The sequence below is a fragment of the Lissotriton helveticus genome, chromosome 3_1, assembly GCF_964261635.1.
Source record: "Lissotriton helveticus chromosome 3_1, aLisHel1.1, whole genome shotgun sequence".
In the NCBI taxonomy this organism is placed as follows: domain Eukaryota; kingdom Metazoa; phylum Chordata; class Amphibia; order Caudata; family Salamandridae; genus Lissotriton; species Lissotriton helveticus.
This window is the reverse complement of record NC_136061.1, coordinates 561,691,407-561,706,052: the sequence shown is the minus strand read 5'-3', so window position 1 is coordinate 561,706,052 and position 14,646 is coordinate 561,691,407. Positions and strand designations below refer to the sequence as shown.

At 42.9% G+C, this 14,646-nt stretch overlaps 1 protein-coding gene across 1 annotated transcript; it reads right to left on the bottom strand.

Annotated features, from left to right (window-relative positions):
- Nucleotides 1-814: 814 nt before the first annotated feature.
- LOC144824663 (MARVEL domain-containing protein 1-like) lies at nt 815-1,354 on the bottom strand. Its single transcript, XM_078683704.1, has one exon. It carries the CDS (start codon nt 1,352-1,354, stop codon nt 815-817), a length of 540 nt encoding a protein of 179 aa, XP_078539830.1.
- Between the last annotated feature and the right edge of the window lie 13,292 nt (nt 1,355-14,646).

Here is a 14,646-nt window from a genome sequence, read left to right as displayed (position 1 = left end):
TATCTTGAATCCAGTGGCCAAGTGAGCAAGGGACTCACGTCTGAGCATACCCTGCCAATGTAAGGCAGAGGCGCAGCAGCCCCCACCCCCCAGTCTGCACACCAACCACTGGTCCCAAACAGGATTGAACCGCTTCTAACAAAGGGTAGAAACTTGAGAACAAGCATTTACAAGTGGGGCCGGAGACACGGACAGCGGGAGGGGGGGGGCGGGAGCGGGCACACGGACAGCGGGGGGGGGGCGGGAACGGGAAAATCAGGTTTCCTTCCTGTGCTTGCGAAACAAGCTTAATGCACTACTGAGGGACACATAAGAAACCTGGGCATTCACATCTCATCTGACGCTTGGACAGCTTGTAACAGCACATCCATGTTTTTTTTTTAATACTGTAAACTCACTTTTTTATGTAAGTGATCCTTGTATTTTTATACGAATATCCATATTATTCCAATGTGGTACCTCAACGTTATGATGTTCTCTCTTTTTGTCTTAAATATAAAGAATTGTTGTTCCTGTAATGCACCTCAGTAAGCGGTTTGGTGTAACGGCTGAGAAACGAATTCTAATCTCGGCATAAAGATGTCACCTCAAACGTGTGATCCTGGGCAAACCGCTTCGCACCTGTGATGTTTTTTTTTCCTTAGCTGCCTAAACGTGGAAGTGCTTGGAAACAGACAGACCATCAGCATTGGGTGCTATAGTGTAATGAACCGGGAAGACCATTGTGTTCAGATTGGAAGTGCCTGGAGGTGGTTAGGTCTGCCGTGGCGCTGCATCCAAGCCCTCGCACTCACTCTCCACCCCCGGCCGGTGCTCAGATGAGGCCCTGCTGGCCCCGGCACTTCTTGCAGGCGCAGGCCACGGCTGACAGCAGGTAGAGAAGGCAGCAGAGGCAGGCGAAGAAGGAGGCGGCCAGGTAGATGTGGTAGAGGCAGTCGTGCTTGTAGGCCGACACGCTGCAGTACTCGTGCTGCAGGATCTTGTGGATCATGATGCCGGCAGCGGCGGCCTGCAGGCCGGCGACCAGGGCGTCGTGGGCGGCCTTGGTGGTCAGCCAGCGCTCGCCGCCCAGAAGAGGCACCAGGTCCTGCTTGTCCAGCAGGGTCAGCAGGTAGAGGGCGATGGTCAGCAGCCAGAAGAGCATGGCCACGAAGAGGGCGAAGTGGATCGCGCCCTCGTACTTCTTGCAGGCGATGGTGATCCAGAGGGCGGCCCCGGCCAGCAGCTGCAGCACCCCCAGGAAGCTGCGCAGGAAGGCCCGGTTCGCCCGCAGGGAGCCCCGCGCCGCCTGCGGGGGCGGGTGTGCGGGCGGGGGCGGGTGCGCTGGAGGGGGTGGGTAGGGTGGAGGGGGCATAGCAGGCAGCGAGAGGTCAGGATCCTGGCAGGGACATCTAAAGAGACAGCCTGGCGAAGATCTCCTGAGGAAAGAGTTCTGTCCGAGACCAAAGTTTCAGAGAAGAGAGCACCGCGCCAACAGCACCAAATCTCACAAGTTGTCTCTGCAAACAGCCACACGGACAGCGGGAAGGGGGGGGCGGGAACGGGCACACGGACCGCGGGAGGGGAGGGGAGCACTCACCTGGACTTCTTCCGGCGGCGGTCGGCCTGGAGGAATGACAACAAAAAAACTCTGAAGAAAAAAATAAATAAACAACCGCCCACCGCCGCATGATGTACGAAAAGAGGCGGAGAGCGAAAAAATCGCCGGAACGCCCACGAATCTGCTCCCACAATGACTGACGCATCTCTGTTCCAATGGCTAGCCTCCATTTATGGAGCTAGCCAATGGAACAGAGAGGCGGGACAAAGCCTCAGACTGCTTCTCAAAAGATTTCGCCTGCGCGAACGCTGCTGCGCAGCGGACGCCAGGCGAAACCTAAAAAATAGTTTATTAGCAGGAACTGCCATCAGTGTCTTTACAGCAGCTCAGACAATCTCAACTGTTGTTATCAAACAATAACGTTCCATATGACTTTACAATATTCGATGGAATGCTCAGAATTAGAGTGGATTGGAATACTACATTTTAAACCTTTTTACCCCAGTGTATTGTAACAATATAGGACATTTTGCTAAAGTGTGTCAAAGTCAGATAAACAGGCAGGGAGGAGTATTATTATAGTGACAGACGTGTTAGAGGAAAAGGATAAACAAAACACTGACAGACCTCAAGGGACACTTAAAGACATGGTCTTAGTGGGTCAAGGAAGGAGATATTTACACAGGTGACCCGGCTGAATGTGTGGACCCATGCATTGGTGCTGTGGTTTATGACAAAACGATAAAATTATTAGTAGATTCAGGTGCTAGAATTACAATGATCACAGAGGAATTGCTTAATGAACAATGGGCAGGCAGAACTTTGGAACCCCTGATTGGTCTCCCATGTCCTCTGAAGGGAGAAAAATTGAGCTGCCAGGATTATTTGAAGATGTTTTGATGTTCTGGGGCAGTAGAGTATTTGGAAATATGTATGCTGCATTTAAAGGGTTGTGCATACTAGGCCGTCTCCATCAGGGATTGTTCCACATGGTTTCGAGCCCAGGCACCAAAGACCAAGTATTAGTAGTAAGCGAAGACTATGCAGAAGAGATTAAGGCCAAATTGTTTTCTGTGTTCTCAGAGAAATTGGCTACCATTAGGAGGGTCAAACACAGGATAAGGGTCAAAGAAGGAATTATTCCTATTAAACTTAAGCAACGGAGTGTTCCTTCTTCTATCAGGGAAAATTTGGAAAAAGAGTTATTGGATCTGTGTGACAAGGGTATCAAAGAGCCTATTGAATCATCACGCTGACTGTCACCATTGGTTGTGGTACACAAATGCAATGGTGAGCTTAGATTCTGTGTTGATCTTCAAAGTCTTAATTAAGCCATCTGGGTTGACTCCCATCCTTTACCAAAAATTTCAGATTTGTTGGCAAAGGTGTCAGGAGCCAAATGGTTCAGCAAATAATACTTGGCTTCCGCCTACCACCAAGTTGTTTTAGAACCTGAATCCAGACACTTCACTGCTTTTATATCTCTGAATAGGACATCTCAATATTATTAGTAGATTCAGGTGCTAGAATTACAATGATCACAGAGGAATTGCTTAATGAACAATGGGCAGGCAGAACTTTGGAACCCCTGATTGGTCTCCCATGTCCTCTGAAGGGAGAAGAATTGAGCTGCCAGGATTATTTGAAGATGTTTTGATGTTCTGGGGCAGTAGAATATTTGGAAATATGTATGCTGCATTTAAAGGGTTGTGCATACTAGGCCGTCTCCATCAGGGATTGTTCCACGTGGTTTCGAGCCCAAGCACCAAAGACCAAGTATTAGTAGTAAGCGAAGACTATGCAGAAGAGATTAAGGCCAAATTGTTTTCTGTGTTCTCAGAGAAATTAGCTACCATTAGGAGGGTAAAACACAGGATAAGGGTCAAAGAAGGAATTATTCCTATTAAACTTAAGCAACGGAGTGTTCCTTCTTCTATCAGGGAAAATTTGGAAAAAGAGTTATTGGATCTGTGTGACAAGGGTATCAAAGCGCCTATTGAATCATCACGCTGACTGTCACCATTGGTTGTGGTACACAAACACAATGGTGAGCTTAGAGTCTGTGTTGATCTTCAAAGTCTTAATTAAGCCACCTGGGCTGACTCCCATCCTTTACCAAAAACTTCAGATTTGTTGGCAAAGGTGTCAGGAGCCAAATGGTTCAGCAAATAATACTTGGCTTCCGCCTACCACCAAGTTGTTTTAGAACCTGAATCCAGACACTTCACTGCTTTTATATCTCTGAATAGGACATCTCAATATTGTAGGTTGCTGATTGTGTTGGCCTCAGCAGCATCAGTGTTCCAGAGGATTATGTACCAATTTACCAATTTTTCAGAGACATGAAAGGTGTAGCTGCATTCTAGGACGATGTGCTAATTTTTGCAGCATCTAAGGAAGAACATGACACCATTCTCCATCGCATTTTTGAAGTGCTGCAGGAGAAAGAGGTAGTGCTGAAATCGGAAAAATGTGAACTGTTAAGAGACAGCATGGAATCTGTAGGTCATGTAGTGTCAGGTGTTGGAACTGAACCAAGACTTGCTTTGGTCAGTGCTCTCATTGATGGTGTGGCACCCATTGAACAGTCAAGTCTCAAGACTTTTGTGTGATTGTGTGAATTTTATGTGTAGTTTATCCCAGATTATGTATTGCACATAAAACCAGTCACAGCTTTGTTAAAGAAAACTACCTTTTCTTTGGGATGATGAATGTCAAGGGTCTTTTATGTGGGTTAAAAACAGTTGGGCAGCTCTAAAGTGCACATACATTTTTACCCCAGTGTACCGTGCTGTATTACTGTGGATGCGACTAATCTTGGTTTGGGTGCTGTGCTCACGCAAATGGAACAGGGTGTGAAAAACACAATTGAGTATGCTTCTAGGATGCTTAGAGATTGTTGGCCTGTTGGTGAGCCATCCAGAAATTTAGACCTTATGTGTGGGGCACAGAATTTACCGCTAAAACATACCACAAACCTTTGGTTTCTATATTGTGTGGTAACAAAATCAAAGACCATACTCCACGCATTGCCAGGTTTTCAATGAAATTACTACAATACCAGTTTTAGATTGTACACATTCAGGGGTCTAAAAATTCAAGAACTGTATTCCTGTCTAGGTTTCCGTCAAAAGAAGAATGCGTGGAAGATGTGGAGGAACAAAATGATGAGGGTTGTCTTATTGCTGCACTTGATTTGAAAGACATGTGTGCTATTTGTTAGTTAGAATGTAAAGTAGAGATCTTCGCTGTGAGAATAATAATGCAATAATTGAGTATGTGACTGAGGGTTTGCCCCCAGAAAAATCAGTTGAGCACTTGTGCCAACCATTTTAGAAGATATGTATTGAATTGTCTGTGTAAGATGGGCTTTTAGGGTCGTATGTATAAAGCCTTTTTCCAGTTTGCAAACGGGCCGATTCTCAGAATCTGCATGTTTTGCGAATGGGAAAAAGCCTTTTGGGATGTATCATCCCAAAAGGCCATCGCAAAATAGAGAATCGCAAAATTTGTGATTCTCTATTTTGCAAATGCAATTAAGGAATTGCAAATTGCGATTCCTTAAATGCAATTCTGGAAGCACCAGAAATGTGCTATTTGGCCTTAAGGAATCGCAAATTACCACCAACTTCAAGTTGGTGCTAATTTGCAATTCTTTTAGAAAAAAACACTTTTTTGCTTTTCTCAAAGTGCCATGTGGCGCACATACATGCCCTCTGGGCATGTATGTGTGCAACATGTGCACACATACATATTTCAGGGGTGCAACAGGGTGTCCTTTTGGCACCCTTGCAGCCTTGAAATTGCATTTGCAAATTGCGATTACCTATTTGGTAATCACAAATTGCAAATGTTTTTCCATTTATTCCTATGGACAACTAGGCCCATAGGAATGAATGGGAAGGTATTCCTTAATTTGCGAGTCACAATTAAGTAATAAGTAGAATTCACACATTTTTTTGCAAATCCTACATACATTGCATTTTGCGATTCTCAAATTGCGAATCGCTAAAAATCGCCATTTGAGAATCGCAAAACTCTTTTTTGATTCATATGCCCCTCTGTTTGAGTGGAAAAGCTAGTACCACCAATGGGGTTGAGAATTTAGCTTATCAAGGTCGCACATGAAGGGCATTTGGGACGTATGTTTAACATACATCAGCTTAGACAATCATTTTGGTGGCCTTCTATCAACAAGGAAGTTGATTCATGGGTCAATTGTTATTTACTCCAATTCTTAGAAGAGTATGGTTTTGAGAAAACCTACCTTACAGACCATTGAATGTCCTTCCAGGGCGTGGGAGAAAGTTGTGATTGACATGATGGTGCCTTTTAATGCTTTGCCAAGCCACTTGTGTTATGCTTTAGTCCTAGTTGAATTATATTCTAAATGACCTAAAGGAACATTTGTCTCTGAACCGAAGGCCAAGGTGGTGATTGAATTTATGACAGGAAAGTTTCTGCATGAAGAACTTTCAGAAATGTTGTTATCAGACAACGGTGTGCAATTTGTCAACAAAGAGGTTAAAGAATTTCTGCAGTAGGGGGATTTCAAACATTTGAGAACATCTTTATATCCTCCCCAATGCAACAGTCAAGTGGAGAGCATGAATAGAATTTTGGTTCAGTGTGTAAATTGGGCCATCACTAACAGGTGTGTTGTGTTGATTATAGCATGTTACAACGCATGCTATTACATTGCGTTCCTTAACAACGCAGTCGTTACAACAACCGCGTTGTTAGAACACGATACCTTTACAAGGCAAGTTATTAGATCGACTTGCTGTAGGGGGCACGCTGGACTTAGGAATAGTATAATTTACAATTCCAACTCCAGCCTGCGCAACAGTAGGGGAGGTGTTGGAACAGATAATTATATTATTTCTTAGGTTGGAGCGACACCTACAGCAAGTGGATCTAATGACTTGCGATGTAAAGGCTTTGCGTTCTAACAACGTGGTAGTTGTAACAACCGCGTTATAAAGGGAACTCGATGAAATGACCGCGTTATAACGGCTATTTCCCATTGCGTTGAATGCAGTATGATCCAACATTGTGGTTTTGCTGCACTATTCCTCAGAGTTCGGCTCAGGTTTCTCTGTTTGAATTATGAAGGGGTAATAAACCTGCTACGGAAGTGTACTCTAGATGGATGGGTAAATGGGTAAAGTTTGAAGTGTCTCTGGAAGAGTGCAATGTGAAGGTCAAGGAGAAGGTAGCTGAGGCTAAGTTCAAACAGAAGAAAATGTATGATGATAGCAACTAGGTCTCTGAGAATAAGTTCAAGAAGGAAGTGTAAGTTAAGAAAGGTGGTCAGAAATAGTGTGACCCCACTGTGATTGACAAAGTTGCTGAAATGCCATCAGTGTAAATGGTTCCAATTGGTAAAATCACGGCAGAGTGGTGAATTGCTAAATGGTACAGATCAGAGTGGACTCGTGTCCAGTGTGAATGGCATGTTGCAGAAGACCGAATCAAGCATTCCGGATGGTAGGATCTGTTGAATAGTTGAGTTCTTAGAAGCAAGAGTAATAGGCATTTGCCTCCTAAGCTTAGATAAGTGTGGTTTATTTTCCTTTATTTGATTTCGCTTTGTGATTTGGACCATCAGCTATTTGGTCATTTTACACTCCTCTGTGAACGGTTTTCTAAAGGTTTTTATAAATATGTAAGCATCTGTTCAGGTAAAAATGTTTATAGTAAGTAATAGTTTGATTTACTTGCTTTGTTGGTAATTGTATTTATTATGTTATATTTTATTTTATTTCTTTTGTTTGTTTTTCATTCTCTAGTTTGGTGTCTTAAGGGGAAATGTACTGTGATTACTGGTAAGTAACCAAATCTTTACTCCTAATATTTTATGTGACCCAGACATTACATTATGAGTGGCAAGTACTAGGATAAGGATGTAAAATCTGAATAATGGTATTACTGGTAAGTAACTGAAGTATTACCCCTTATCTCTTCCTTGTCCCCGACTACACATCATAAGTGGCAAATATTCGGATGTAGAAATAGAATTGGAGAAATTGAATATTGCTGGTAATTGAATCATTACTCCTTATCTCTTCAGTGTCTCAGACCTTATATCATGAGTAGCAAGTGCTCGGATAAGGAAGTAGAATTAGCGGGATGGGACTACTGGTAAGTAAATGAAGTATTACTTCTTATCATTTCTGGCAGCTAAAGCCAGAAGAGCAGGAGATGGTCTATTCTCATTTTTGTAGCTTCTTGGCTAGACAGAATATTGATGCCCTTTTAAAATTCTACATTGCCAAGATTGCCAAAATCTACTATGTGATTTTGAACATTTTGAAATGTATGATGATCAAATATTGTCAGAAGTTAAAAGTACCATTTCAAATCACTCCTTTATGGTAAAAAGGAGTGCCTCAGTAGAAGCTATAAGATTAGAGGTAGACTTTTATATTTTATACTCAGGTATGGTCACCTTATATGTTTGTGGTACTACTTAAAAATAAGTGACTTTACTAATTTAAATCACTGTGTCTATGCAGAAATACCCACGTGAAGAAATCCACTCTCTATGTTGCTATACAAATAATGGAAATATACTGTCTCCTAATCTTGATTTATTAAATTAGGATATGTCTAAGAGTAGCTTTAAACAATGGATAAAAACATGTATTAAATCTCAGAGTTGCATTAAAAATGTTAATCATTGTATGAGAATCAAATGACTGAGGTTTTTATGTACGTTTCTGCCAAACTACGGTATGCAATTTTACTTCAACGTTAATCAAGACATTCAACGTAGTCACTTTTATCTAAATTTTAAAGCGAGGGGCTTACAAATCGCTGACAATCTGTGGTCTTATCTTTCCTTCATTTCAGAAAGAAATTGTGTTTATAGTTCCTGCCCACCACAAGATTTAATGCATGCGATGTTTGTATGTCCATGTTTAGCAACCACAGATCAGCAATATATTACACGAAAGTTGCTTTAACAGGAGAATCTAACTTGGTTTGATGCAATTCTTTGATTTTCTCTGCTGGATTTGGTTAATATATATTACTATTTTTATACATTTTCAGAGTGTATTATTCATATTTAAGATTGTATTGTACATTCTGTAGAGTATACAAGTGAGGGGCTTACAAATCACTGACAATCTATGGTCTTATCTTTCCTCCATTTCAGGAACAAATTATACTTATTGTTCCTGCCCGCCACAAGATTTAACGCATGTTATGTTTGTATGTCATGGTTAGGCAGCTGCACATTAGCAATATATAACACCAATGTTTCTTAAACAGGAGAGTCGAACTTGGTTTGATGCAATTCTTTCATTTTATCTGCTGGAGTTGGTTAATATATGTTACTGTTTTTATACATTTTCAAAATGTATTATTGATATTTAAGATTTTATTGTACATTCTGTAGAATATACAATATATACATAAATAAGCACAGGTTCAGTCTGTTTGCATGTTCAACCGCTGAAGATAAGCGGATGAAGAGAGTAACCTCATCTTATATACACTTCTAAAGGCAACACTGAACTTGGATGTAGTGCACTGAACAGCACGATCACTGCCTACAACAAATGGAACTCCATGAGAATGAGAATTTTCCTCCAAGAATACTTGTGCCAAGGTTACAGATGAAGGAACTGCTTCCAGTGCAATACAAAATGTGCAATTAAATGTGTCCCCTCCAAAGTTGTAGTGCTATGGTGATATACTTGGAGATTACTGATACAATGTAAAGTAACCATGTAGAGTGACATTCAACATTTTTGCAAAAAACAGTAATCCACTAGTCTTGTCTTTTTATGGCTCATTGCATAAGCACACACTCTATAAATATAGATTGCCACCAAAACCAACATATGAACAATTCGCAGTCTTTCTTTCTTGGTGGACATTATGACTCATTGCTAGACCTTTCTTTTATAGTGTAACAATTTAGTAGGTCACTTAAGTCTACTATCCTTCCATAAATTATTATTTATAAATTGATTTTATTTGCGTGTTTCTTGCCTAGTCTCATACTTTTCATGACAAGGCTAAACTCCTAGCCTGCTTTCACCAGTCTAGAACTCCACTTGATTCTTAAATCTGCTTCTAATGGATAATTGGTCATTATTCATCTTCAGGAATATTCTCAGACACTGGTCCAGACAGGCTTTCCCTCCATAGCTCGTCTTTCAGAGGTATAGATACAGTTGAATCTTGAAATCATCAATTTCTGACCAGTCTCGAGTCTCCTGTTTCTTTCTAAATCTCCTGAAAGCTGTTTTAGCAACCAGCTTAAACAATTTATTAATGGCAATCATCTTCTTAATTCCTTCTGTTTCAGTACTGAACAGGGAAAGCTGCTTCATAGGATCGTTGGGACATTGACCCCCACTCCTCCCCAACCCCCCACTGTGTGCCATTACATCACAGACACACACATTAGCAATGTTTTCCCCTTAAAATACTTTGCCGGCCGTGCCGTCATTTATTTTCTTCCTTTAAAGGCGGCGCCACAGATCTCTCTCTCTTGGAAAAGCAGCAGGCAGGTTCTGCTACGACTAAGATGTAATTGATTGGGACAATGCTTACTAAACTGCATATGTCAGGGTGGCCGGTGTTTTCATTGTAGCCAGCCTGACATGCTCAGTCCAGGTTTCCACAATCAATGCGGTCTTGGAGCTGCGAGACCAGAGACACAGCCTCACTGGTATCTGACTGAGCACTGTGTTTGCCTGCTCCAGCCAATCCTAGCACTGCTCTTATACTGTTTATTATTATAAGCAACATGAGAGCAGTGCTTGGATTTGCTGGAATGGCATTGTCCAGCATGCGCCTATTCAAAGGCAGGTAGTTCTGCGAAGCAGGAGGGTTCACCTTTGGTCGGGAGTGGATTGTGAACAATTTGTAGCTGAACGTGTGCTGCTGAATCGGGAAGCCTACAAGGCGTAAAGGTATGTTTATTTAAACAGGGCCCATATTAAATTGCAGAATTCATATTGCAGAGGGGATCAGGGCTCCGTCTTTTAATCGTTCCATAATAGAAAACATTTAATGTTATGCGCCCACGAGTTACAGGAGTTACGAGCCGTCCTCAGTACAGAAACAACCATTGTACAAATCAAAGACAACACTTTTGCATCCTACACAAATGTGACAATGCTTGCTAATACTGCTTGACCATTCACCTGCATGCATTGGCATCAGCCACATTATACTCATTCTCTCTCTCTGAATGAACAAATGGGAACTGAAGACAGACTTTTGAACTGGTGTACATCCTATATATAACCAACTGCTCTCACCTGATCAAATTATACAATCCGCTCTCGAACCTTATTCTAGACTCCCTGGTGTCTCCCAAGGATTTGAGAGCTCTCGGTTTCTTCAATATTAATCTTGAACATCTGGAAATAATCCTTAAAAAGTCTGGCATATCGTATCACCAATATGCAGACAACGCCCAACTCTGTTTGAAGGTTTCATCCCCTGCTGACCTCACTAGACTACTTTGGAATAACTCACTACAATGTTTTCAGAATACCAAAAGTCAATGATACTTCACTCTGCTACTTGAGGATTCTCGCTTCTATGCTCATATTTGATCTTTTATAAGGTAAGGTACAATCTATCTCCTTTATCCGGACAACTGCTTTTAAGTTGTGGCCAGAGAGAGCCCAGGCGTTGTTGCTTGCAAGACATTTTGTTTACTTACCAGGGCCTTAAAGCCTGCCCCATTTCCAGGCCATCCCCCCCTGTACCGCACCTAGATGTTGCTTGCACCCTCCTATGTCTGTTGCTTGCTTGCTCTGTCCCACCCAACCCCCTCCCACAGTGCTGCCCTCTTTCCTTGTTGTTGCTTGACCCTAACTGTGCATGAAAATTTATTTCCTATAAAAACTAATGTCCTGAAGTAACTGGTACTTGAGGATTCTCGCTTCTATGCTCATATTTGATCTTTTTTAAGGTAAGGTAGAATCTATCTCCTTTAACCGGACAACTGCTTTTAAGTTGTGGCCAGAGAGAGCCCAGGCGTTGTCGCTTGCAAGACATTTTGTTAACTTACCAGGGCCTTAAAGCCCGCCCATTGCTTACCATTGATTGGCTCAATCAACACTTTAATTTTGCTTGCTTGTCTTTGGTCAGTGCATCCTGGCTTCACTTCATCTTAGTGTGTTTAATCCTTCTGTGGAGCACGGCCCAGGTACTGTTTACTTGCCCAGTGTCCTTCCACTGGTCGCGCTTTTAGAGCTTTCTTCTGCTGTTGCAGTACTCCATAGAGGTGTATCCATTTCCAGGCCATCTCCCCCTGTTCCGCACCTAGATGTTTCTTGGACCCTTCTGTGTCTGTTGCTTGCTTGCCCTGTCCCACCCAACCCCCTGCCACAGTGCTGCCCTCCTTCCTTGTTGTTGCTTCACCTGTCCCTCCCGCTCCCTCTCCCTTGTTGATGCTTGCCCCATCCTGCCTGAAAAAAAGGGCCATGACCTGGCCACGCCATTGCACCTGTATTTTCTACCTTTCCATGCTGCTGTACTACATGGCTAAAGGACATTGACAAAGCCAATAACTCTCATGCAGGCAAGACCTATTGGCTTTTCAAATGCTGCTTTCTTTTGATTTTGTTGCCTTACAGGTTCGAATGTTTGTTTTATTGAAGAAACCCATTAAATAAAGAGTTACAAAAGTTATCCCCACACCTGATTTGGGTTATATACGCACTCAATTCTTCCACTGAAAAGTGCTGTTTTTTCTACTTCCTAATTAGGCAGAAGACGCTGAGCGTCTGTGTTGCGCCCTGTCTTTTCTTTGGCACATACATGTAAGGCCTGCTTTGCAGTGTGCTGTGACGAGGTCAAGCTGCAGCTGTTCTCCGTTTCTAGTAACTCCCGGGGACCCCAGAGTAGTTTCTGTTTATATTGATCTGGCTTTCCATTCAGGTTTTCTTTCACTAACAGTGCTGGTGGTCTCAGACAATTGACCTGCTGTGCTAAAAACCCATGTGTGCCTCTGATGGGGGAGGGGAGAAGTTGTGGGCTAGGAGTTCCAAATCATTCTCAGCATTTGCTTTTGAAAGACAGTGTCTTGCTGAGAACGCGTGTGACTTCCCTTCCCAGCACAATATTTAGACGAGTGTGTCATTTTCAAGCCCTTCCCAGGGGTTGTGTTGTTTAAACTAATGCCTAGTGGAGCAGCACTGTGTCTTCCGCTGCACTTCTTGGCATTAGCTTCCCCTCTGGGTATTGATACCGAGGTCCAGATCACAAAACATTTTGACTGGTGCAATTTCATGTTTTTGTTGTTAGACTGTACATCAATGCACTCTACACCATTGCACTCTACGTCACTCTACTATGCAACATTGCACAGTCCGCCACTGAACTTTACACTGCTCCACTCTGTACTATGCCAATGCATTTTAAGCCACTCTACTCTGCATCACTGTACTCTGCATCACTCCACTCTATTACACTGCACTCTGCATCACTCTGCTCTGCACCACTATACTCTACGCCACTGCACTCTATGCCACTCTACTTTGCACCACTACTCTCTGCATCACTGCACTCTACTACGCATCATTCTAATCTGCACCATTGCATTCTTGACACTGCACTGTATGCAGCTGAATTCTATGCTGCTGCACTCTATGTAACTGTGCTCTACGCCACTATACTCTGCAACACTCTATGCCAGGGATCTCCAACCTTTCCTATACTGAGAGCTACTTATGATCAATGAAATGCATTGAAAGCTACTATTCTTATTAGTGTTGTATAATTTCAATTTTTTTATATGTATATTAATTCAACCAAGCAAAATCTTTCTAATTTAATAAGCCGGGCTGTCCACAGGTGAGCTACTCAGAGGTAGCTGGAGAGCTACAGTAGCTTACGAGCTACTGGTTAGAGACCCCTGACCTACCCCAATATGCTCTACCCTATGCCACTTTACTATATGCTACTGCACTCTTCTCTCCATCACTGTACTCGGCGCCACTGCACTCTTCGCCACTCTACTCAACACCACTCTATTCTATTCCACTGTACTCTACAACACTCTACTCTGCAACAGTGCCCCCCTTATGCCACTGAACTCTACGCTACTCTGCACTACTGTATTCTATGCCAATGCACTCTACGCCACTGCACTCTATGCCACTCTACTCTGCATCACTCCGCTCAATGCCAATTCACTCAGCAGCACTCCCTCTATTCGCCTGCACTCTATGACACTGTACTCTACTGCACTATATTCTACTCACCACTCTACTCTACACCAAGCAAGTAATCGCCCTCCAAACCAACACCCCCCTCCAGCACAAATCGTCCGACATCCCATAGATCAACTTCAGTTTAGCGGGCGTGACATACCACATTGTCATGATCTTATACATCATTTCACTGCTCTGCACACTCCTGCAAAATGAAGGGATGTCGGACCATAGCTTCTCCAAATCTGTACTAAGGACGGCAGTGTGGAGTATTTTCGACCATTAATTAATGGTCAGGGGACGTCTTAGATAAGAGAACCTATAGTTGGCATATTCAGCCTCTTTTGCTGCTATATGCAGTAAATAATGCCTACCAGGCTGTTAAAGAAAGAGTAGCTGCTAGTTACAAGTCAGATGGAGGGCCCAATGTTGGAGCTCGTAATCTCGCAAGCATTCAGTTTTCCTGCAGCTGATAGTCCTGTTTGCATATTAGGAAGTCCTTGAAATTACCTTCTTCAAAGAGGTCCCGAAACATCCTACACTCCCTCTCTTTTCCCAGTGTGTAAACATTCCTCTAATAGCCACTGGGGAGAAGTCTAAATTGCCCAATAGGGGCGTGTAGGGGGATGGGTGAGTGGTCAGTTTGCTACTCTAAGATTAGAGTAAAAGTGTTTTTTAAGATCTACGAGAAGTAGCAGCCCATGGTGTACTTCCTATAACTACAGAGTACATGTGTACCCTGTGACGCTCGGTCTCATAGAGCGATCATTAAAAAAAGATGCGAAGTTGTGCTGCTTGGTAGTACTTCTGAACCTCCAGGAGGCCCAGGCTCCAAGAGGCTCTGGGAGCCCTCATTACCACCCTCGAGACACACGGCTTCTTACTCGCCCAGATAAAGGGATCTATGTCCCTTTA

Bases quoted from the DNA above. Each gene is read 5' to 3' on its own strand.
- LOC144824663 (XM_078683704.1), bottom strand. From the start codon at position 1,354: ATGCCCCCTCCACCCTACCCACCCCCTCCAGCGCACCCGCCCCCGCCC.